Here is a 24,549-nt window from a genome sequence, read left to right as displayed (position 1 = left end):
GTGACCAGCTTCTGCCTGGCTGTGCTGCCTCACCTCCCAGCCCTCCTGCCTGGAAGCCTGAACTCCAGCTGTAGGAACGGTTTCTTCTCAGGGCTTGGCCGGGACCTGTCTGTGGTTCCACAGGGCTGTATGAACACATCGTTACCAGGGCCTGGCCATAGTTAGGATGGTCCATGTGTCTGGCCTTCCCCTCTCATCTTTTAACTCCTTGAGGTCAGGGTTGAACCTTATTTTTGCTCTGCCCAGCGCTGGTGCCATGCCTGACACAGAGTGGCGGTAACCAGGTATCGCTTGTCTGTTGTGCGATGGGTAGTTTATATAAGCCTCATTTAATCCTCACAGTAGTCCAGTAAGAGAGAGGTAATTAACTATTTTCCACATGAGGCACAGAGCCATTTAGAGCATAATTTGCTAAAAGCCACCCAGCTAGTAAGTGATAGAACTGAGATTCAGACTCAGGTCCATGTGATGCTGGAGTCCTTGCCACCCCCACTGCACATAGAGCCCAGCAAATGTTTGTTGAATGGACGTGGTGATGCTGCTTCCTCTTTGACTCAAGACTCCCATCTGCCCAGGATTCCAGTTTTTGGCCCTTTGTGTCAACGTCTCCTGTAGTTACATGTGGATTGGCAAGGCTGACTGTCCCACCTGCTCCTTGCAGTGGCCTATTTCCCAGGGCATTTTGAGTGCAAGAGTTGGTTTCAGGTCACGGACCCCCCCCCTACTCCCATGCCCTGTGGAAAGTGTGTTTAGCAGACACTCGGTGTGTACCTGCAGCACACCAGGTCAGCACTGCTGGAACATGGTAGTCTGGTTCTGTGATGGGCCCCACGGCGCATTTGGAACAGTCGTGCTGCTGTCACGTGGGCTCCACCCCCAGGCTCTCAGGTTGTGTGTCTGTCTGTCTGCTTACCCGGTGACCTGGCAGGCCCCATACACCTCTCCCCTTTGTTCCCTCTCCAGGTGGACCAGCGGGTGTTCAGAGACCTCATGAGTGAGAAGCTGCCTCGGTTGCATGGCCACTTTGAACAGTACAAAGTTGACTACACCCTCATCACTTTCAACTGGTTTCTGGTGGTGTTTGTTGATAGTGTCGTTAGTGACATCCTCTTTAAAATATGGGACTCTTTCCTTTATGAAGGACCAAAGGTGGGTTAGCTCAGCTCAGCTATTTTCAGATACACATGCTTGACAACCGTCAGCAGCGTTGGTGGCGGTAGAGTGGCTGGCTCACCTGGAACTTGGGAGGATTACCACGGTGCCCACAGGATCTCAGCATGGCCTGACTAGAGCTGGGTCCAGGGTATCAGGAAACCACAGTCATTTGTTCATGTATCAGAAACATTCAACCCACATCAAGCCCTGTGATAGGCGCTGGGAGCTGTGACTTATAGTTGGAGCCTGAGCCTCACCATCTGTCAAACGTCTGGTGGTGTTGCCCCATCATATGGAGGAGGAGATGGAGACCCAGAGATCTAATAAGCAGGGGATTAGGGGGACTAACGAGGGGGAGCCAACTGCAGAGCCTTACTGCCCATGAGCCTCCCACTCGCTCTGTTGTATGTTTTTTAAAAATCAGTTTTTGAATAAGGAATACATTTACATACTAAACCCTAATTGTATAAACAGGTGTATGTAATGGAGTGGAGGCCCCCCTAGTCTTCTAGTTACTCTTCTCAATTTATTCTATACCTTAGCTGGGCACAGTGGCATGTGCCAATTGTCTCAGCTATTTGGGAGGCTGAGGTAGGAGGATCATTTGAGCCCAGGAGTTAAAGTCTAGCCTGGGCAACATAGCAAGACCCGGAAAACAAACTAAATAAGAGAAAGTACAGGTTGGCACAGGCCCTTAGATATGGGAAAAGCAATTTGTTCCAAAGCTGCTTGAACTTGCAAGACTACCAGGAGTCCATTCCCTTTAACCTCTAATGTACCCCAAACACAAATTTAAAAAAAAAAAAAAAGGCCAGGTGCAGTGGCTGACACTTGTAATCCCAGAACTTTGGAAGGCCGAGGCAGGCGGATCATGAGGTCAGGAGATGGAGACCATCGTGGCTAACATGGTAAAACCCCGCCTCTACTCAAAATACAAAAATAGCCGGGTGTGGTGGCGGGCGCCTGTAGTCCCAGCTACTCAGGAGGCTGAGGCAGGAGAATCACTTGAACCTGGGAGGCAGAGGTTGCAGTGAGCCGAGATTGCGCCGCTGTATTCCAGCCTGGGCGCCAGAGCAAGACTCCATCTCAAAAAAAAATAAATAAAAAATAAAAATAAAAATTTAAAAAATCTCCTTCCCTGTCTTCAAAAGTACACTAGTTGAGATGGAAACAGCCTCTGTAGGTGGGACTTTCTAAGAGTTTCAGAATCAGAAAACTTTGGTTTTGGTTTTATTTTAAAATGATTCCTTATGCTTGTTACTTATGCTTTATTGACTAGAAGTGTTCTCTGAATATGAAAGGATTCCACAAAGATCTCCTATAAGGAGATTTTTGGTTTGGGCTGATGTGTTGTTGAAAACCACCAGAGTTTATTTTCCTGTAATAAAGGAGTCTTGGCCTAGCCAGGAAAAATTGCCCCTCAGGTCAGTTGTCTTTCCCCAGGTTGGGGACCATGCAAGCCATGTCCCCCTGTCCCCAGTGGGGCCAGCACCCCCCTGGAGTCCAGCCTTGTGCCTGGACCCACGAGGGTTTTTCCGCTAACAGATTTCCCTGTTTATTCCACAGGTTATTTTCCGTTTTGCTCTGGCACTTTTTAAGTACAAGGAAGAGGAGATTTTGAAATTGCAAGATTCCATGTCTATATTTAAGTATCTCCGCTACTTCACTCGCACTATCCTTGATGCTAGGTGAGTCCTGGGGAGTTCTCAGATGTCAAGGAGAGCAGGAAGCCTGGCGCCTGCCTCCTTGAGAGTAGTGTGTCCTTGCTATCTTCCAACTCAGAGCCGTGCCAGGTGTACGGTGTGGGAGGGGCATTGCTTTCCAGGGAAAGGAAGGAGTAAGGGGTGTGAGCCCCAAGTAGCCTTACGTAGGAGGAACTGAGATGATTCTGTCCTTTGTCCTACAAACACAGATCCCAACAACCAACAGCAATAGTTTCATTTGTCTAGAAAGCATTTACTGAGTACCTGCTGCGTGGTAGGGCCTGTGCTGCACACTGAGGATGACGGATGGAGAGTAAGGCCTGTCCTAGAAGACCTTGCTGGGGACACTGTTGCGCATCATTTGATCCGTGCTGTGGTAGAGGGAGCCCAGGCCGGAGAAAGGCTGAGTAAGCTGGCCAAGGGGCAGCAAGGAAACAGTATGGGGGCAGGGGTCCTTCAGGAGCGGTGGCGCAGAACTGTGGGGCAAGTGTGTTTGGGGAAGTGTGGAGGCAGCTCAGCCCGGCTGGTGCCAGTGTGGCTGGGCCATAGCAGAGCTGGGCTGTCAGGGTGCTTACAGACTTTGCTCAGGACTTGAGGCTTCATCCTAAGCGCTAGGAAGTATTACAGGGTTAGGCAAGAGACAAACAGGTCAGATTGGGGCAGGACTGGTGACTGTTAGAGGGCTCTAGGGAGAGAGGTGGTGACCTGGGGGAGAGGTGGTCCCACAGATGGAGAAGGAGGGTAGATTGAAGAGAGGGAGGGAGGAATTTGACTTGGAGGACCCCTGAGTTTCTGGCCTGGGAGGCCAAGTGTTCAGGAATCCTCCCTGGCCACACAATCATTGCCTGTTCTGGGCCACCTTTGTCTGTGTGTCCCCTGGACCACAGCTGTTGGCTGCTCTGACCCTGACAGCTGATTCAGACACTGGGAGCTGAGGTGCTGGCTGAGGCCATGCCAGGCCTCCTGGAGGTCGTTGCTATTTTCAGGGTCTTTTATTGGGAGTGGGTTTGTAAGTTTCAGGCTTACTAATAGCACCAACAACAGTGCCCTGATTTCTGCCAAATGAGAAAGGATATTGGAATCATATTTGCTGGAGAAAGTTTGATTCTGAGTCCTGGGGTGAGCCTTGAGAGTTTCTGTTCATCTCGTGTTGGGTCAGGATTCCTGAGAGTGACACGGAATGAGCTCACCCATGCCGACAGCTAGGGCTGTGTCGGAAGCGCTGCTGCCCTCAGTTCTGTACTGGGTCCCAGGCGCTGCCAGGAGGAGCAGAGGCGAGTGGGCGTGACTCTGGCGAGTGCCCGCCCCTTCCCTGGCACCACCACTGCTGGACCTTGCATGGTCCTGCAGCGCCTCCTTGCGAGCGGCTCGCAGTACAGTCTCCCCTGCAGCTTGCTTTAGAAAGCTAAGTCGCCAGACCAGCAGGTGCTTTAAGGAGTGCCAGGCCACAGTGACAGGCTCCCCAATGTTATCAAGACTGCAATAACCCGCCTATGGGCTGCAGCCTCAGTGTTTTAATGAGCTCCCCAGACTAGAGGTTGCAAGGAGGCCAGTCCTGCAGCACAGTGAGTGGCCTTCAGAAACATAGGGAGGGAGTTGTGTGGTCAGCTGCATTCAGGAGACGGGGATTAAACAGGATTGAACCAGGCTCTGCAGCAGAACTTCTGGGAGCCTTTCAAGGTGCTGAGCATCGTCTCCCAAATTTAGCTGACCACGGGGCGCCTTCTCATCTCCCAGAGGAATCTTCCAGGCCTGAGGCAGAGGTGGGATCTGGCTTCCCAGGTGCCAGCCTGGGCTCAGAGGCCTCTGTCAGCTCCTGACTGAGGAGCAAATGAAGAATTACACTTCGGGCTCACGTTCTGCAGCACAGGAGGGGTGGGCGCCTTAGGTTTGGGGTTTGTGGAGGCTGTGGGCTGACAGCTATGGGGGAGAAAGTGCTGGTGAGTGGGGACCCTGTGCCCCGTTCACATGAAGCCTCCTCCCGCCTGGTGGGGCTGGCAGCCTGGTCCGCAGAGCCAGGCAGGAGGTGGAACCTGAGAAATCCACAAGCGGGGACCCCTGTGCTCGGGTCTTCCCTGTTCTGTGGTGCTCCCATGTTCTAGAACACACGCTGGGGAAATTCGGAATTTAAATAAAGCTGGCCTCTCTGACCTTGAGCCTCTGGACGAGAGTTAAGCATGTCCAGGCAGCGGGGTTTGGAAACACAGAAGGCTGCGCCCTCGTGTGCGCCGTGTGTTGACAGGAACCCAGGCGGCTGACGGCAGCAGGAGCAAATGGCCTGCTCCACTGGGGACGGGCAGGAAGTCCTTCGGGGCATTTCTGTTTCATCACAGCTTTTCCTGGGGCTGGTGAGTCTGTTGGCCTTCGGTTGACTGGAAAGGAATGAGCCCCTGTTGCTGGATACAGAGCGTCTGGGGCCTGGTAGAATCCAGAGAGGGGAAGATGGTGGCCCCGTGTTGGAGGAACTGGCTTATTTTGTGATCCCCAGAGACCAGCGTGGCTGACCCCTTAGTGCTACAAATCCATAGCCAGGCCTCAGGACAGCTTTTGGTTTTATTTATTTATTTATTTATTTATTTATTTTTTTTTTTTTTGAGACGGAGTCTCGCTCTGTCGCCCAGGCTGGAGTGCAGTGGCGCGATATCGGCTCACTGCAAGCTCCACCTTCCGGGTTCACGCTATTCTCCCGCCTGTCTCCGAGTAGCTGGGACTACAGGCGCCCGCCACCACGCCCGGCTAGTTTTTTGTATTTTTAGTAGAGACGGGGTTTCATCATGTTAGCCAGGATGGTCTCGATCTCCTGACCTCGTGATCCACCTGCCTCGGCCTCCCAAAGTGCTGGGATTACAGGCTTGAGCCACCGTGCCCGGCCGGTTTTATTTTTATTAAGCCACTGACCAGTGGTTAGGAGCAAGTGATCACAACATTAACATTTTTATTGTAAATTGGAGCCTTGACTTGGGGATAATGTGAAACCCACGAGCTGCACGTTTCTCTGTAGACTGCATCTGGACACTTGTCACATTGCCGAGTGGCTCTGACAGTCATCGCCAGGACTGCCTGGGCCTGTGTTCATTCCCAGTCAATCAGTCCTGGGACACAGACGTCCCGGACTCAAGCCTGGTGCCAGGCCTCATGCCTACCTGAGGATGCAGACACATCCGCACCTGTCATCACCATGCAAGTGCCGGGCACTCTTCTCAGCGCTTATGTGTGGGAACTCGAGTAATCCCACACACTAGGAGGTGGCACTACTGTCATCCCCAGTGTGCAGATGAGGAATCAGAGGCCAGAAAAGGGGGTGACTTCAGTCACACAGCAAGCATGTGGCAGAGCTGGAGTCCAGGCTGTCATTCTGAACCTGCCCCTGGCTGGGCCATTGTTCCTTGTCACCTCTCTGCAGAAGGTGGGCCTCGTCCTCTACATCAGACCCCCAGCCTGGCCAGCGCTCTTCCCACCCTGCCCCAGGCCACCTGCTGTGCCTGTGAGGGCTGTGTGTGAGCACTCACGTGAGCGCTGCTGATTCTCTTGTCTCTCCCCTGTGTCCTGCCAGGAAGCTGATCAGTATCTCCTTTGGGGACCTGAACCCCTTCCCCCTACGCCAGATCCGGAACCGACGCGCCTACCACTTGGAGAAGGTCCGGCTGGAGCTGACCGAGCTGGAGGCCATCCGTGAGGATTTCCTGCGTGAGCGGGACACCAGCCCTGACAAGGGTGAGCTGGTCAGCGACGAGGAGGAGGATACCTGAGTAGGTCCCGGGACGCTGCTCTTCCTGCCTTCACAACCAAAGTGTGCCCAAAGGGTGAAAGCACGCTTAAAAGCCAGAATGTAACGTGTGTGGCCTCTGGGAATCTGCTGGGCAGATGTCCAAAGCCAGACTGCACTTCCTCAATTCCCACTGTGCGGGGGCAGGGGTGGGAGGTCTCATCTGTTTACAGCCATTTCCATGCCATGCTTTTGGTTACACGTATCTCAGTCATGCTTTCTGTCTGATTGGTGGATCCTCAGGCTTACCAGTGGCTATTTGCAAGAGCCTGTTTCCAGTCTCCATCAGCCTGTCGGTGCTCTGACCCCCTGAAACCTTGCTTTGCTGGGCGTCTCCCCATGTTCTCTCTCCTGTATATAGTGGGCAGTGGTGTGTGGTTTTGAATGGCAGTGCTGTGAAGGATGCCCACTGTGCTTCAGGCACCTGTAGGCCAGAGGGTTGCTGCCTCAGGCATAAGGTCGGTATGAAAAGGGACTGCCTTAGAAAGGCAGGCACATCGCTTGTTCAGAAATGGCCACTGTAGAAAGCCTGTGAACCTCCCACCAGTGGCTTTAAGCTGCTAGCCGTGCCCCATTTCTAGAATAACCTTTGCTCTTCCACACGCAACCCTTCCAACAGTGGCTCCCAGCCTGCATGGGGAGGGCCTGGCTGCCCAGACACCCGCCCTCACTTCTCATGGCCAGCCTGCGTTTGCAGATTACTGGGCTGCTCTGTCCCCAGCTTGCCGCGTGCCTGGCGTGGCTCGGTGAGATTCTGTGGAATGCCCTTCTTGACTTGTGGGAATCATTCACCAAGTACGACAGTTCAGGATTCCAGGTCAACGGTGGACCGGCATATTGCAAAGCAGACCCACCCCTGGGCTGGCCTTGGTCGAGGGGATGGAGGAATCTTTTCGGTGGCGCTTTGCAGGGCAGTGGTGCAGCTGCAGCATGAACGCTCTTGGACAGTTGAAAACCTTGGCTTCCTTGGAGATGGCCAATGCTCCTGGTGTCTCCTCCACCTGACTGGGTTGTGCAGGAGGCCGGCTGCCAGTGTCCGGGGCTGGGAAACTTTTTTGCTTGGGGCCCAGGCTTGGGTGAGCTCTCCCGGGTGTGTGCCCACCCCACCACTGCCCGGAAGCATCCTTGTTCTCTGCCAGGACACGGGGTCACTGGTGCCTCTGACACGGCAGTTTCTGGGAACTCACAGGACTGCCTTTCTGAAGGCTGGGAAGAGGCTTTGAGCAAGGAGCTCATTTTTGCTTAATCCCTCTAGAGCATCCCTGATGCGTAGATGTGAGACGATGTTTTCTGGCACAGTGTTACGAAAATACAAGAAAAACGGTCTCAGTGGAATGTTTCGTATTACCTGAAAAAAACTGGAAATCATCCTTTGTTGATACGAACACACTGAGACTAAGAATTGAAGCAATGCAGTTTTAAGAAGTACTTTTTTCCTGTTATTTTGTGCTGTCAACTTTCTAGCAGTGCCACGGCGAAGCTGGCGTTTCCGCACGCTAGACTGAGCTCCGGCTTCATGTCTTTAGTGGAGCTGGTTGACGTTTCACTGGGTAGAGGGGCTGGCCTCTATATTTAGCCAAAAGCCTTTGCCTCTTTTCAGGCATCAAAAATGGGTTTTGCCATTGTCTTTGTCTTTGAGAGCAGCAGTTTGAGGTCTGACTCCTTCAGGAAGTTGTCCTGTGAGCTGGGCATTGCAGTCCGCTCGAATCAAATGTTGGAAATCTCCCACCCCCTCAGCCCATCTGAAATGACAGCTGTCAGCCTGGGAGACGGCTGCTGAGGAGGTGCAGCAGGAATGGGGCTGGGCCCGTGGGCTGGCACCAGCTGCCCTCAGGTTTTACTTTCCAAGCTGATGGCCCCTGGAACATGCCAGCACACACTGCCATGTCCTGGGGCTAAGATGCTGCCTTTAGGGACAGGCTCGTGTTGTCCAGTTTGCCCTGAGAGATGCACCTGACCAGGGTCCCGTCATGGCTGCAACCCACAGTGGTATGTTCGTGTTCCCAGACAGTTGTCAGCAGTTGCCAGGCAGTGTGTGTGTGAGAGCAGGAGAGTTCCTGGAGGAAAGGGACTGGGGACACTTTCTCAGAGGTTCTCCTGCCTGGAATCAAGTGACGTGCATCCAGAAGGCAAGATAGGGCAGCTCCGCCTGGTTCCAGTTTGGGAACAGGATGGAGCCAACTCCTCCTTCCAGGACTGTGGCCTCCACTCTTTCGTGCTAACACTTCCCCCCTTCATGTCACTGAGGAAAGAGCTGTTCTGTCCCCTCCAGTGCCCTGAAGGTCCCTGGCCTCCACTGGCTGCCATGGCAGGGGCTGCCCCACACTGCTGTTCCTCCTCCGAACCTTCGCCCCAACACCCAGCCCATGGCCCCTGCAAGGGGGACCTTGCCAGCTGAGAAACCCAAAGGCCTGTCCAAATACACGCACCAGGACCGAGGGGAGCTCCCTCCCCACACCTGCTGGGAATTGCCAACTTTTAAATGGATGGGGTTTTTTTTAATGGGTTGAACCTCTGTTAATACTTTTGTATGCTTTCACTACAATTTATATTTTTATAGGCTATTTTCTCAAGGTGTTTCTAGATTCCACATATCTATTTTATATAACAAGTTCTTACGTTATGTGTGTGACTCCCTTGTATCTGTGCCAGCCTGAGCCTCCAAGTTGCTCTTCCCTCTGGCCCTGACTCTCACTGACTCGCTGTTGTGATGTGCGGGCCCACTTCTTACCCCAGGTAGCCCCGGGCGCTGCCTGTAGTCATGCTGACAGCTGTACAGTAGCCGCCAAGACTGCTGATGGCTGGAGACGGTTCTGGTTCCAACTACAGTATATTGATATAGGAAGTATCCTAGACAGATGCTCGGTTGGGTTTTCTAACTACAAGTTTGTATTGCAGAGATTCCCCACCTGCCATCCTATAGTTTTGTCTTCCTGTGTGTTCCGGGGCTTCTGGGCAGCTGGGCCTGCCCGGGGAAGTCCTTGCAGGTGGGAGGCCATACAGAGACCTAGTGTGTGCCACTGAGTGTCCCACCGTTGCTGGGCAACTGGAGGACTGCAGGGGGCGCCAGGTGACTCTCTCTTTTTATGTCACAGCAGCTCCTGTGCTGACCTTCAGGTTACATTTTGGAACTGTAATACTAAGGAAGAAATAAACTAATTTGTATGATATTCTGCACTGAAATTCCGTTATAGTCACTAGTGATGAGGCTCACCCCAAGGGCTTGGAGGGTGGACCAGGGCTTATTGGTGTTGGGGGGTGAGGAGGGGCTCTCCACCCTTCCAGCCTGGCGTTTCTGGGTGTCCCTGCCCTTGGCTTACCCTGGGGCGGGTGCGTCAGGATGCCTTTCCCAGCAGGGTCAGCCTTGGGAGGCCCCAAGAACCATGGCCAAGCTGCAGGTGTGGGCTGGGGGCACCAAGGTGGGAAGCCAGGACCTGGAGACTCCCTGTGTCCAGATAACCCCCCCACCCAGCCACAAAGAATAGGCACACCTCCTTCTGCCAGCTGTGCCATGCCCTGCCTGAGTCACAGGCTTGTTTGTCTCCTGCCTGGACTGACAGCTCAGGCCCAGCTGCCACCGGAGACACCCCCAGCCATCAGTGGAAAACACCCAAGAATGATGAAGACCAAAGGGGTTCCCATAGGGGTGTTTCAGGGGTGGCTCCCGCAAGGATTCCCAGACAGGGCAAGGCAAGGCCTGGCAGGCTTTCCCCTTCTGGGGACATGGATTCAGCGAGGCTGGGGGTTCCTGAAGTCACATAGCACAGCAGCGGCGGCAGAGCTGGGACAGGGACTGGCTCAGTGTGTGGGTCAGGAGCAAGTCGACAGGCTCTGCTCCCCACCCCTTGGAAGGGGCTGCCACCAGGGGCAGTTCTGACTAAGGCCCGGGAAGCCATGACTCAGAGCATGGGTCCCCAGGGTCTCTTTGGGCCAGCCGGGCTGCTGTAGACAGACAGGAAGCACTCCTGACACTCCTCCACCCGCGGGCGGCGCAGCGGGGCTGGACTCACGCTAGCTTGCCCAGCAACTTGCTTTCCTGCGTGAACTCTGGCAGGCTGCCCGCTTTGTGCAAAGCCGCCGCTGGGGCCTGCTCGGGGCCCTCTCCCTCTTCCACCTGCTCAGGGTGGCCTGGAGCTTGGAGGTGGACAGTCAGAGCCTAGGATGGGCCTGTGTCAGCAGGGCATGTGCCCTTGGGCCAATTACTTCCTCTCAGAGCCTTGGGCTCCTCCTCTGAGGATGGGGTGTGTTGGCGTGAAATGAGGTGAGCATGTTGAATTGGGGAGCAGCAGGATATGCACCTGTAGGCAGCCGCCCTGGCCACACTCCCTCCCTCCCTTCCAAGTCCTGGGACAGACACAGTAGGGCACAGCTGGCCAGCCTGCTCTTCTCCTCTCTGCCCACTTTTTGCAGAAAAATCAACAGATACAACAGGGCCAGGGAGGTGCCCCCGGGGGCCCCAGTCCCCATCACTCCAAGGGGCAGTCCCTGCAAGTGACAAGGTGGGCCCAATCCCTGTGGAACAAGTCTCTGAGGACCACAGAGTGGGGCCTCAGGCGGGCAGCAAGTAAGGGCCAAGCTGTGCCCCTGCCCAGAAGACCTTCCTGCCCCCAGAACCCCACCCTCTGCACACAGGCCTCCCTGGGCAGCAGCCCCCGGCTTCTAAGGCCTTCTGTGCCTCACCAGACGCCATGCTCTCATGGACCCGACTGCTGCTCTGCCCACTGCAGATGTGCCCCAGAGGAGCATGTGAAAAGCCGCGCCTGCCAAGGTGCTGCCGTGGTGGAGTTTTGGGCAGAGGGGTTGGGGGAAGAGTTTCTGACTTTTAAGATTCTCCAAATCCAGGATGAAGTCACACTGTGCTTTGGAATGGTAGATGCTCATTTATGTAAAATCGTAATAAATGTTACACGAACTGTTAGAATAAAAAAATACCTTTTTTGATGGGGAGGAGGTCCCCAGCCTGCCGCTGGGTAGGGAGGGGGTTAGCACCATTAGGGCGCAGGGGGTGGAAGCTCCGCCACAGCCCGTGGTGGGCACTGAGGTCTGTCGGTCAGTCTGTGCATCCTGGCACAGTCAGCGGCGGGCAACCTGCTGATGGCCACGAGAGGGGGTGCCGTGGCTGGGCGGAGAACACGAGCGGCAGCACTGGGTGCAGACGGTGGGCAGCTGGCAGCAGCCCAGTAGGCGCAGTGTCTCACAAAATCCGAAGGACAGGCGGTCCCGCTCACAGCCTGGAGTGGGGGGCAGAGGGGCATCAGGACCAGTGGTTTGGGGTACCCAGAACCTGGCTCCCCATGCCAACCACCTTAAGGAGGCTCCAGCAGCTCCCCACCGAGCAAAGGGCCCCAGTTTCTGGAGTGGGTCCTGAACCAGAGTTGCAGGTCTCCAGCTGTTGCTGTTTCTGTCCCACCTGCTCATGGCCAACCCCAGGACTCGAGAACGGGCGCTGCTGGGCTGAGGTTTCTGGAGGAAAGGTCCTGAGACCCCACCCTGATGCCCTCACATGCCCGTGAAAGCCTACCCGGGGCAACGCCCTGCCACCCCATCTCCATCCTTGCTCACCCCTGGTGTTTCCCAACAGATCCTGGCACAGAATTGTGGTCCCAGGGACCTCCTGCCATCCTGCAGCAGCCTCTGCCATCCACTCCCACCACCACCCCCTGCCCCAGTACATCTGTCCTGCCAGGCCTCCGTGACCACCTCCAGCCACGGGGGCTGTACTCAGCCTCGGGTTCTGGGTCACAGGGTCCTATCTCCCAGGCCAACCTCCCACTTCTCAGGTGGGCCACGAAGCCTAGAGAGAGTGGGCCTTAGAGGCCGTCAGCAGAAACCAGGGACTGAGCCCAGGCCAGCTCCAGGCTGTGCTTGTCAGGGCTGAGGCTTGGCTGGGTCCTCCTGCCCCGTGGTTATCAGAGCTATTTTGGGAGGTGGCTTGTTTCCAGCCTCCTGGCCTTGCTCCTGATTCTGCTGCTGCTGCTGCTGCTGACAGACCCAGCTTACTCCAGCAGGAGGAATAGGAGGACAGCAGCCATCCCTGGGCCTGGGACATCCCCCAGGCCCGGCAGAGGGCACGAGGCAGCAGGCAGGCTCCTCCACCCCAGCTCCAGGCAAAGCTCCAGAGCGCACATCTGCAGGCCTGCATCCTGGTCGCCTGGGGTGACTTCAGACAAGTTGCTTCACCTCTTGGGCCTTCGTTCCCTCCTCTGTCAACCCCACCTCCACAGCAAACGGATGTGGCCATGCTGTGTCACTGCAGTGACCACACACTCTGGAGTTTCCTGGCTTTCCACATGTCCCACCAACTGTCCCACAGACCAGCAAAACATCCTGGGAATTCCAGGTCTCCAAGTCCAAGATACCTTCCCAGCCGCCCCTCCACTGTTCACTGGTGGCAGAAAACTCCTCACTTAGGACAGCTTCTAGTTCAGCCACCTAACCAGCCCCCATAGCCCACTCCCTGCAGCTCACTCACACCCGCCCCTGGGAGACCTTGCAAGCCCAGAGCCTCCTGGGCCATCCGTCCTTGGTTCTAGGCCCCCAGGTGCTTCAGTTCCTGTTCTCTGCCCCATCTGGTCCTCATCCCCGGGGGTCATAACCACCCTGCTCCCTCTGGCCAGCCCTAACCCTGAAGGTGAGAGACATGGTGCCAGCACCCAGCTTAGGCGACACACAGGAGCACTCTGAGATGCTGGCTAGGTGCATGCTGAGGGCAGGCAGGACAGGGTGGGGGCACTGCCACTGGGCCTTGAGGTTTGAGGCAGGAAGGCCACTCCTGCCAGAGGCAGGGTAACGAGGCATGGCATGGGCCACTCTGAGCCTGAATGAGGGCTGCCCAGGAACCAGTGCAGATAGAGAAGGCTGTATTGGACAAGGGGAGAAGGCAGACCGGGGAGATTGCAGGGGGCCCCGAATGCCAGCTTGAGGGCCCTGGCTGAGGACTCTGTCCTAGGAGTAGGGAGCAGACAGCCAATAGCACAGGGGCCGCAGCTCCTCACACCACAGCTTCTGGATTCCTTAGACTGGCAGGGTTGGCCCCAGGCCCTCTCCCTGACCTTGCAATTGGGGATGACAGTGGCTTTGGTAGAGGGGAAGAAGCCGCTTTGCCTGAGTATCCCCTCGATGCCCACGCAGTGCTGGGCCCTTCATGCCCAGACTTCATTTATGCAAGGATGGGGCTTGGCAGCCCCTTTATTCAGCACATGAAGGCCCTGAGAGGGAAATGGAGCCCAAGGCCACACAGCTGGCGAGGGGAGCCTAGGTGACACTCCAGGGCCACCCCATTTTCTGCCCTCAGCACTGCTGAGAGCAGCTGGGGCTGCAGGAAGGAAGTGTATGAGTGTGTGTGTGTGTGTGTGTGTGTGTGTGTGTGTGTGTGTGTGCTGGGGCTGCAGGAAGGAAGTGTATGAGTGTGTGTGTGTGTGTGTGTGTGTGTGTGTGTGTGTGTGTGTGGCAGCAGCGGGGTTGTGGAGAACCACGTCTAGCTCAGGCCCTTCCACCAGGACCCAGCTGGCCAGGAAACCCCCCACCACTGGGATTAGCAGAACCCTGGAAGGGAGGCCCTTCCTGCCTCAAACCCCATTACCTCATCAGCAGGGCCCTGGTTGCGCGTGCCTGTAAATCCCAGCTACTCAGGAGGCTGAGGCAGGAGAATCACTGGAACCTGGGAGGTGGAGGCTGCAGTGAGTTGAGATTGCACCATTGCACTCCAGCCTGGGTGACAGATTGAGACTCCATCTCAAATAAAATAAAACAAAATAAAAATAAACAGCTGTATTAGATAACATGGGTTTCCTAGCTTTGAAAGGTATCTGCCCAGTTCTCCATTTTCGTTTTGTCATCATAATGGCATTTTAAGGAATGCTCAAATGTCTGTATCTCAGATTCCCGATTCTGAGACCCTGAGGACACTGACTGTCAACGATGGGAAGACTGAGGGGAAAAGGGAGGACTAAGAGACAAAGGGGGAGACTGAGGTGTGGGGAGACCAAGGAACGGCGGGGGAGACCGAGCGGGGAGAGGAAGACCGAGGGGCATGGGTGGGACTGGAGGACAGGAGGGAGACCGAGGGGCATGGGGGGAGACTGAGAAGTATGGAAGGAGATGGAGGGGCAGAGGGGAGACTGAGGAGCAGTGGGGAGGACATGGAAGGGCGGAGGGGAGACCGAGGAGCAGTGGGGAGGAGATAAAGAGAGCGGGGACTGAGGAGCATTGGGGGAGACTGAGGGAAATATGGGGAGGAAGAGTCAGAGTTAAAGAAATTGTCCTACTTTTCATAAATAGTTCAGGGAAATAAGTCAGGGTGGTGAGGGGCCACTGGACTGGTCTCCAGGACGCAGCAGAAATGCAGGCACAAGACCTGCCGGAGCTGAGCAAGGACACAATCGAGAGGGAGCTGTGTCCGCTGGAGGGACAACGCCAGGAGCTGGAGCACAATGAGCATGCGCCGCGAGCCAGCACCTACCTGCCTCATCCATTTACCCTCCCAGTGCGCCTGGGACATGGGGCGGTTGCCAGCCTCATCTCACAGATGGGGAACTGAGGCTCAGAGAAGCCAACTTCCAAACCCGTGGTGGCCCAGCAGTGAGCTGGAAGCTGAAGCCAGCGTCCCTGTCCACAGACAAAGTCCCTGCTGGCGGGGCTGTGCCTGCCCCACTTCTCACCTCTGCCGCAGGTGACTGTGCACTTGGTCCAGGGCCCATAGTGCCAGGAGAACTCGGGTGACGGGACCTCGCCATGGCTGCCTGCCTCCCTGTGGATGGTGTACTCGTAGCGCACCCCGGGGTTGCTCTCCTGGAACAGCAGCTGGGTGGGCAGGCAGGAGCCCGTGAGCACGAGGTGTCTTCTCCATCCACCCAGTCCTAAAGGAGCCAACCCCAGCCACCTCTGTGAACTGCAGCTACACCATTGGGCCATTTTAAAGATAGGGAAACCAAGGTAGAGGCCACAGCAGGAGGGCCTGGCTCAGAGCCAGGCTCTGTGACTGACCCAGGGCTCACTCCTCCAGGACGAGACCTGCCATGAGGGGTGCTGAGCCTGGGGACTGCGCCTCCGCTCCCCCACCCTGGGCCTCGGGAGGCAGGCACCTGGATCCAGACAGGCTCGTTGGTGGGACCCGGGGACGTGAGGTTCTCCCAGTTGCCCCTGCGTGCGTATGTGAAGGTGGTCCCTGCCACCTGGTAGTCCCCGTTCCACTGGATGGTCCAGCCACCATTGAGGAAGTACTTCTCCGGGTCCTCGCTCCGCAGTGCCAGGAAGTTGGCAGCCTTGGCCACCTCCTGGATGCGGATCTCGCGTGCGCCGGCTGGGATCAGCCCCACGTCCACATAACCTGTCAGCCAAGGGTTGTGCGTAGGTTGCGCCCAGGGTGAGAAGGTTGCTTATCCCCACCCGCTTCCCTCACGTCTCTCCCCACTTGCCTCCGCCTGCTGATGCCAAAGATTTCATCATTAGCTTTAAAGTCTGAGCTCCCAAAATTGCTCAGATGTGTCATGGGTCACCAAAACCTCACAGAGGTGCCACAAATCCTGACCCCGTGGCCATGCCCTGTCACCCCTCTCTTGAGGACCTAAACTGGTCTCATCATAAGACTGGATCCATCCCCTACACTAATTCTCTTTCTAAAAAAAACAAAGTGCCCAGGCCTTTCTCCTGGGACACCCTCCTCATCCCCACACAGCCTGCTTTTATTCAATTCACTTCTGTCACACCCATCACATACCAGGCACTACTCTCAGCACTTGTGTAAGCTCATGGGTAACGGCCCTATAGCCTAGGTACTATTGTTATCCCCATTTTACAGATGAGCAGAGAGGCAGACAGGGATGGTAACGTGCATGAGCATCCTGCTGGGATATGAGCAGCCTCCAGGGCCAGTGCTTTATCCACCACATTGCACTGGGATGAAATCTAAGCTTCTCAGCCTGGCATTCAAGGCCCCATAGCTGGTTCTGCCTTCTCTTCTTGCCTCCAGGCTCTGGCACAAGCACTTTCCTCCATTTGGAAGGCCCCTTCCATCACTTCTGAGTTTTATGATTCAGTTCAACTTCCACCTCCTACAGGAAACCTTCCCTGACTTCCCCAGGCCAGGACCTTCTTCCTCGGTGCTCCCATAGCCCTCTGGGCCTCCCTCCACTGCACTGGTCACACCAGAAGCTTCTGCCCCCTGCAGGACTGAGCGCTTCGCCTGCATGTCCCCATCACCTAGCACACAGTCCGTATTTGAGCAACGTGTGCAAAACAGATCGGAGGTGAGGGCACAGAGCTGGGGGTCTCAGAAGTTTCAGGAGGAGACTACCATTCTTTGAAAGGCCCAGGGGCCACACACAAGCCAGGCTGGCCCTGCCTGGGGTCTCTGGGACAGGAGGACTCCCCATGGGGACAGGTCTCTGCACATGGGCCAGGGGTCCCCTGACTCCTGCAAGAATTCCACCCCAGCAAGGCTTTCCTGCTTAGCCATCTCTAGGCTGGGTGGGGACCACGAGGCCAAGGACAGGGGTCCAGGGGAGATGGGGAAGGGGTCACCAGGTGAAGAGCACACCCCTCCACCACAGCAGTCCCACCCCATACCCAGGCCCTCGGCCTCCTCGAAGGTCCCGCTCACGGTGTGGCAGGTGGAGCCGTTGCCATGGCACACACCACAGCGATCCTCCATAGCACCGGAGTCAATCTCAAAGTCACAGCCCACGTTCTGCAACACACAAGGAGGGGAGGCTCCTGGTGCTGGCGGCCAGCCCTCTGTGGCCCCAGCCCCGAGGGTCAGCCAGGCTCAGGAGGAGAAAGCTGGGAGTGGGGGTCAGGAGGCCTCTCTCTGGCTCTGCCCCACCCCAGCTGTGCCTCTGACCCAGGTGAACTTCTCTACCTCCCTGAGCCTCAGTTTCCTCAGATGTGAGATGGGGAGACCCACCCCTCGCTTAAAGGCATGTCGTGAGCATCACATGAGACAAGAGAAGGAAAGAGTTCTGCAAAGGCCACGGGCAGGCAGGGGATCTGACGCGCCACGGGCTCCTGACCAGCGCATGCAGGGAATTTCAACGTCAAAGGCACTGGGGGTTGGCACCTCCCTGCTGGTCCTCCTCAGAGCCCAGGCCTTGATACCCCAGAGGCTTAGAGGGCAAGAAGCAGGGACAAGTAGGTGGCTGGGGACATAGGCAAAGAGGAGAGGCCATCGTTGTTATTAAAAATAAGAATAGAAATTGTTACCAAATACTGAGCACTATTCTTCGGGGCTCAGAGCCCTTCATGTCACCTGTGCCACCTCATTTAACCCCTTCTATTAGGGAGCAAACCACTGCCTGGGGTCAGCCAGCCAGCAAGAGGTCAAGCCACTGCCTGGGCTTTGGTTTCCTGGCTGGGGCGGTGCTGGTGCAGGCATCCAAGGAGATGCAGGGGGTGAGGCCTGACTGGGAGGGGTCCCCAGTGCCAGGAGGCATTGTAGGGGCTTTGCCTTAGAGGTCATAGAGGGTAGGGGCTGGGAAGCCCAAAGGTAGAGCATGAGGAGGGTGGCCTGAGGAGGACCAGGAGGGACCCAGGAGAGAGCCTGGGGCCTGCCAGTGGGGCTGTGGGCAGCCAGTGCTGGGAGAGCCTCTTCTTTTTTTTTTTTTTTTTTTTGAGACGGAGTCTCGCTGTGTCTCCCAGGCTGGAGTGCAGTGGTGTGATCTCGGCTCACTGCAAGCTCCGCCTCCCGGGTTCACGCCATTCTCCCGCCTCAGCCTCCCAAGTAGCTGAGACTACAGGCGCCTGCCACCACGCCCGGCTAGTTTTTTGTATTTTTAGTAGAGACGGGGTTTCACCATGTTAGCCAGGATAGTCTCGATCTCCTGACCTCGTGATCCACCCGCCTTGGCCTCCCAAAGTGCTGGGATTACAGGCTTGAGCCACCGCGCCCGGCCGGGAGAGCCTCTTCTAACCAGGCACACCTTGCAGATGCTGTTGATGCAGGGGTCCCTGCTGGCCCGGACCTGGTAGCAGGGGGTGCCATCAACCACGGCGTCCCGCAGCTTCTCGGCAAAGTACTCATTCGAGGCCCGGCAGTGCAGCTCGCAGGGGTTCACTGGGGACCCAAGTAGAAGAGCCATCAGCAACAGCTGGGGCAGGAGTGTGGAGGCCATCAGGAAGACCCCTCTGTGACACACATCCATAGCAGGCTAGAGGCTCCCAAGCAGCACCAACATGCTGGAGGCTCCGGCTGGGCTGGTAGCTATCTGCAAGGCTGCAGACTGGAGAGTTAGGGGTGAGCAGCAGCCCCAGGGGACATTGGGAGAGGCCCAGGCTTGGGGTGGAGACTGGGCCTCCTGCTTGCATCACAGGGTAACCTTGGACACACACACCCCCAGCCCTCTGAGCCTCAGTGTCTCCATGGGAGGCAGCACTCACCGTCATTGACCACGGGCACCCATGTGTGCAGCTGGCCCTCGTAAAGCGTAGCGTCAAAGTGGCTGCACTGGATGTGGCAGAAGGGGGGGCGGCCAGCGGGGCAGGCCTGCAGGTTGCAGAGGCGGAAGCGCTTCCGCTCACCCACACAGTATCTGCCTTTATATTTGGGCCTGTGGGGAGGACCGAGATGCACCCTAGTGAGGGACTGGTGAATACTACTGCATGGCCACAGCCCAGAGTGAGCGGCTTCCTCCTGCACCCACACCCCGAGATGCCTGCCGCCCAGCTTTGTGCATGCTGTTCTCCTCCCTTGGGCTGCCCACCCTGTGGCCCAGACACACCCTTCCTGTTTGTAAGGACCTGCGGGGAGGTGGCAACAGGAAGCCTGAGCTCTGCCCCCAACCTGCTGTGTGATCGGGGGCAAGTCTTCAGCCACCCTCTGGGCCTCAGTTTCCTCCAGTATAAAGTGAGGTTGGGGCTGCCTCTGCAGAGGGCTGTTGAGAAGCTGGGACAAGCTGTAGGCATGACTGGCACTGGCTGGAGGGACTGCTCCAAGTCTCCGACCCATGACACCAGCATCCTAACGAGCCCTTGAGTCCTCAGCCTCCCTCCTGGTGGCAGTACCCCAGCCCGGGCCTAAAGGAAGCGCCCAGGGCCCCAGCCAGCTGAGAGGTCTGACCGAGCACAGCTCCTGAAACCCTCTGCATCTAGGCCAGGGTCGCTGGCCCCCACCCAGCTCAGACCTGGAGGCCAGGAGGCAGGAGGGCCACAGGCCAGTCTTGGGTAAGCACAGGGCCCTGGGTGGGGCTGACTGTGAACCCCATGCCTGCCCCAGGTGGCCTCCGGAAGTGAAGATTAGCCGGGTAGTGCCTCAGGTCTACAGTACCACTGGCCTCTGCATCTCACCAGATCTTCACACCCCACCGTTTAGACGGGGAAACAGAGGCCCAGAGAGGTGAAGTCACTCACCTCAGGCCACCCCTTCACTGCTGGCCCATCCTCCCGCTGCCCCCAGTCTCATCTCAGACCCTTGTGCCTCTGAGGCCACCAAGCCCCTCCCGCTGAGTGCCCACTACAGACGAGCTGCAAAACTGAGGGCCTGGCCTGCGTAAACTGCATTTGCCCCCGACTACAACTTTACTGGATGGGCACTGCTATTATATAGACGGGGAAACGGAGGCCCAGAGAAGGGGTGAACAGAGGATTCGAACTCAGAGCCGTCTAAGGTCCAGGGCCCATGCTCTTCCCCACTGCCCTCTCCTGCCTCCTTCCAGCCAGCAGCTGCTTTGCCATGTGGCCTCTGATGAGTCTCTCTAGTCTCTGGGCCGCAGTGTCCCGCTCTCTGGAAAGGGGTCAGCAGTGGGGACCCTGTCAGCCCCCGGAACACTGCTTGAAAGTGACTCAGGGTGCCCTGGACACTCGGACTGACCATTATGAGGACGCTTCTAAGAGCCAGGGGCTGGGACAGAGCCAAGCTCCTGCAATCGGCTGACTGCTTGGGTCCCTCTGTCCCATTGCCCAGGGCACCCTGGGCCCCACACTCACGTAGGCTGCGTGCACTGCCGCTCGGCGCTCTGTACACCCACACCACAGCTCCGCGAGCAGATGGACCAGGCGCTCCAGCCGGACCAGCCACCATCCACCGCCTCGGGCCGGAAGCCCACGGGTACGCACTCCCCATTGAGACACCACTACCGAGACAGATGGAGGTAGAGCCACCCCACCCCCCAGCCTATCAGTCATCCTCACCCTAGTGAGAACAAGGTGGGTGGGAAGGCTGCGAAAGGCACAGAGGGGAAGGATGGAAGGTGAGAGAGACCCCCTCACAATCATCACAATCATCTGTGACCCAGGCCACAGGGAGGAGCTGAGCAGGGAGTAAAACAGCCCACGTGCTGACTCAGCTGAAGACACCCTGGGGAATCATGGAATCAAGCCCTGGCCCCAGTGCCTCCGCTTTGCAGATGGGGCCTTGGGGGGCAGAGAGTGTGGGGCTCTGCTAGGAGCACAAGCAAGACTGTGAGCCGGGGCGGACCCCAGGGCCTGGTTACAGCAGGTCTGGCCTCTCCAACACCCACCGCTGGGACTGGGGACATCCCCTACCTTATTCTCCCCACACCCTGGCTGCATCCAGTTTGGAGTGACAGGTGGTCCCCACAGAGCACCAGAGTGTGTGGCAGACATTCTGCAAGGAGGAGGACACGGGCCATACCCTCACCCCCTCCCAGTGCCGCCACCCACCCTGCCCCCTCCCTGTCCCCAAGGGTCCCCTGGGCACCCCTCCACATGGCAGGGGCCCACTGACCCCCAGAGGTCCCTTCTTGTGTGCCTGCTCCCACCTTCCTCCCCGGACCATGTGGTGGTGTGAGGTGCCCGGGGCCGCGCTGCTCAGAGCCATCCCCAACTGTCCCCACCTCTCCCGGCCCAGCCCCTCCTCTGGAAACACTCCCCTTGGAAGATCACTTCAGGTGATCTTCTCCAGGATAAAGAGACCCTCCCCACTGGGGTTCCTTTTCCCTCTCATGAGCCAGCTCCAGAGAGGCTAAGGGACTTGCCCAAAGTGTCACAGTTGGTCCATGGTTGACCCAGAAATCAGAGCTGGGTCTGTGGCCGCCCATCCCTGGCCTCTCCCACAGGCCACTTGACGTCTCACAGTATCACTCGGGGGCGCAGCCCAGGCCAGGCGAGGTTACTCCCAGGCTGGCATCCACGGGCTGGTGAGAGCTGTCCCCTGAGCCCTCCTGCCGGGTCCCCACACCCCCACACCCACACCGGCCCCACTCGCATCCATGTCCTCGCAGAAGGCAGAGTAGGCCCCGTACTGGAGGCGGCACTGGTGGCTCACATCATAGAGGATGCCAGGCGGCACCGAGGGGAAGTCGATGATGTCCTTGGTGGGAGGGTCGTCCAGGCACGGGCCCCACCCACAGCTAGAGGATGGAGGGGGCGCAGCCTGTGAGACCCACCAGAGAAGTCTTGGTGGGGCCGGGAGAGGAGGAGAGGTGGGAGGGGACACAGAGCCCTACAGCTATAGGAAACTCCAGCCTCCCCGCTCGGTTCAGCTGATCCTCCAACCACAGCCAGCAGCACAGGCCCTCCCGGCCTCTCTCATCTCACCTCCTGGGCACTCCAGCTGGCTAAACAATCCCAACCCCAATCCCAGCCCTCTGCACACGCTGCCAGGGCCCTGCCCTCAGAAGGCCTCCTGGACCGCCAAGCCCTCATGTGGCGCTGCCCTCTGACCCTGCAGCCTCCGTCCCTGAGCCCAGACCCTGGAGCCAGGCCCAACAAGGATCCAGAGAACATCACATCACAGTTGACACAACAGAGCCTCCGATGGCCCCACCCAGGCAGGGCAGCCGTGCCTGTCCATTTCCCCCACCCACCGACAGGGCTGGCCTCCGGCCTCTGTCATACCCTATCTACTCTGGCCTTCCTCCAGCCAGCATTCCCTGGCAGCGGTGGTGGGGAAAATGGCAGACATGAGCAGGCGCCATCTGTGTCCACCATACACTTTTGCTGCTGCGGTGTGCCAAAGACAAGGCTGCCCAGACACAACACCACGAGGCAGGGAGCACAGAGGTGGGGGCCCTGGGGAGAGCAGCCCAGGCCTGGCTGGCACCCACTTCTGACCCTGCCTCACTCTGTACAGCCCTTGGCCATGCTATTGTTTCTGGGACCAGTGACCAGCCTGCTGCCCCTGCTGGACCTTAGGCAGACACCACTATGGCTTAGCAGCAGGAGTGCCCTAACCCGCTGACCACCCCACCTATGGCTCACTGCTGTCCTGGAGGAAGGTTTGGGGCCTTCTGGGGGCAGCAGTGGCTGGGGAGAATTGAGCCACGCAGACATGCAGGGCTGGGGATGACCCAGGCAGCCACGGCTTGGGTAGAAGCAACGGAGGGAGGCAGGACCCGTGGGACCTGGGGCCTCTAGCCAGGCAGGGGAGATGGGGAGGCACAAACCCTCCAGTTCTATAGTCTGGGTGGCCTCAGGGCAGGTGGTGCCAGGCCAGAGGGCCAGGATGAGCATACAGTCCTGACTGGGACAGGCGGGGGGTTGCACAGGGAAGAAGGGCAAAGGTGATGGATCCTGGAGTCCAGCAGGGAGAGAAAGACACTCCGAGATGTGGAGAGGCTGGGAGAACATGAAAGGGTCTGGAAACAGGGCCAAGACCGCTGAAGGCAGGTGTGGAGAGAGGCTGGGAGGGTAGATCAGACCATGGAATCCCAAAACCCAGATTTCAGAGGAGCAGGCCTGGCAGCTGGGAGACCCAGGGTGGGGTGGGTGGTCTGTGTGGTCTCCTAAGTCCCCTGGCCAGTGACAAGCCCCTGGCTCTGCCCAGAGCTGCAGAGAAGAAAGCCAAGGTGACCAGACTTCTACTGAGAACCCTGGAATCCTCCTGGAATCACCCAGACTGCCCATGCTGGCTAGAAACAGACCCTTGAACACAGGCGTTGGCAGATGAGCAGCTGCTGGATGCAGTTCTAGTGCCCAAGATGACCACGTGCCAGGCTGGCCCCGGGTACTGGGGGCATACCCTCTCATTTGCTCCTCACAACATCCCGGGCAGACTCTACCATCATCTCTCCTCACACACTCAGGGCCCATACGTCACTTGCCCTGGGTCACACAAGAGGGACGTGATGGCCAGGATCTGAAGCCAGGCCCAGGCTGCCTGCACCAGGCTGTGTCTACTCACTAAGCTGCCCCCAGTGCAGGGCTCCTCCCATTCAGCCGCGAGCCTGGCCTCAAATACTTCACCCCAAATACAAGTTCAAAACCATGGCAGCCAAGGCCTGGCGGGGAGAAAGGAGCGTCCCAAGTGCTCCTGCGGCTTGGGGCTCCCTGAGCCTCCCTGGGCCTGCACCCGGGGCAGAGTGTCAGCAGGGGTTGGTGGGCTCAGCTGGCCCTGGGCTCCCTCCTTCCCGCTAGCATTCCGTGGCTCCAGGAGGTAGACTGGGGGCTCACCCATCCCAGCCAGGGGGTCCTCTGATCCCGTGGCTGAGGGGTCCCATGCGCCTCATCCTGGCACCAACAGTCCCTGGGCTACAGCCCAGCCCTTCTGTTTCCTGGCTGCCCCAGTGCTGACTCGTTGCTCGTGTGGCTCCTGTGGGCCTGCTGCTGGGCAGCTGAAGCCACAACAACCTCTCAGCCCACCCTGGGTATGTGGGAGAAGTCGGGAGCATGAGGCGACCCTCACAGAATCCACTGCCAGAATCAGGCCCAGGTGCTGTCTTGGGAGTCAGAAACCCAAGTTCTACTCTTTGCCTGGCTGTAGTTGCTGTGTGGCCTTGGGCCTTCACGTCCTTATCTGCAAGAAGCTGATCCCAAGCTACAGGGGTATAAATAGCAGTGTCTTCTTGGGAAAAATCACACAGGCGGCCGGCAGCCAGCCCTTCCTTCCTCTGGCAGGCTCACTGCCAGCTCCTCTGCACTGCCGACACACCCAGATCCCCAAACCCGTCAGCCCTTCCCCTCCACGCCCCTCCTTAGGCTAATTATAGTGCGGCTGGGCAGTCCCACAAGAGGTCAGAGCAGACAGTAGGTGAC

The 24,549-nt window shown here is 57.5% G+C and overlaps 3 protein-coding genes across 4 annotated transcripts in view; 1 reads left to right on the top strand and 2 right to left on the bottom strand.

The window, feature by feature from the left end:
- Positions 1-9,794, top strand: part of TBC1D2B (TBC1 domain family member 2B) — an 82,328-nt gene extending 72,534 nt beyond the window's left edge. The window contains exons 11-13 of the mRNA XM_050799953.1: positions 964-1,149; positions 2,722-2,843; positions 6,412-9,794. Coding sequence (XP_050655910.1) covers positions 964-1,149; positions 2,722-2,843; positions 6,412-6,607 — 504 coding nt within the window. The 3' untranslated portion in view covers positions 6,608-9,794. The remainder of the gene's footprint in view (positions 1-963; positions 1,150-2,721; positions 2,844-6,411) is intronic.
- Positions 1-24,549, bottom strand: part of CRABP1 (cellular retinoic acid binding protein 1) — a 658,055-nt gene that overhangs the window by 353,189 nt on the left and 280,317 nt on the right. The window lies entirely within an intron of this gene.
- LOC126959314 (A disintegrin and metalloproteinase with thrombospondin motifs 7-like) lies at positions 14,034-23,971 on the bottom strand. The gene is given in 10 exon segments (XM_050798194.1): positions 14,034-15,494; positions 15,497-15,952; positions 17,191-17,311; positions 18,540-18,673; positions 18,997-19,166; positions 20,542-20,687; positions 21,100-21,118; positions 21,120-21,181; positions 21,782-21,926; positions 23,781-23,971. Coding segments are annotated over 10 exon segments (1,848 nt in total). The 3' UTR covers positions 14,034-15,090.

This window comes from Macaca thibetana, chromosome 7 (assembly GCF_024542745.1).
Source record: "Macaca thibetana thibetana isolate TM-01 chromosome 7, ASM2454274v1, whole genome shotgun sequence".
NCBI lineage: Eukaryota > Metazoa > Chordata > Mammalia > Primates > Cercopithecidae > Macaca > Macaca thibetana.
The sequence above is the reverse complement of the archived record's forward strand: the minus strand, read 5'-3'. Positions and strand labels throughout refer to the sequence as shown.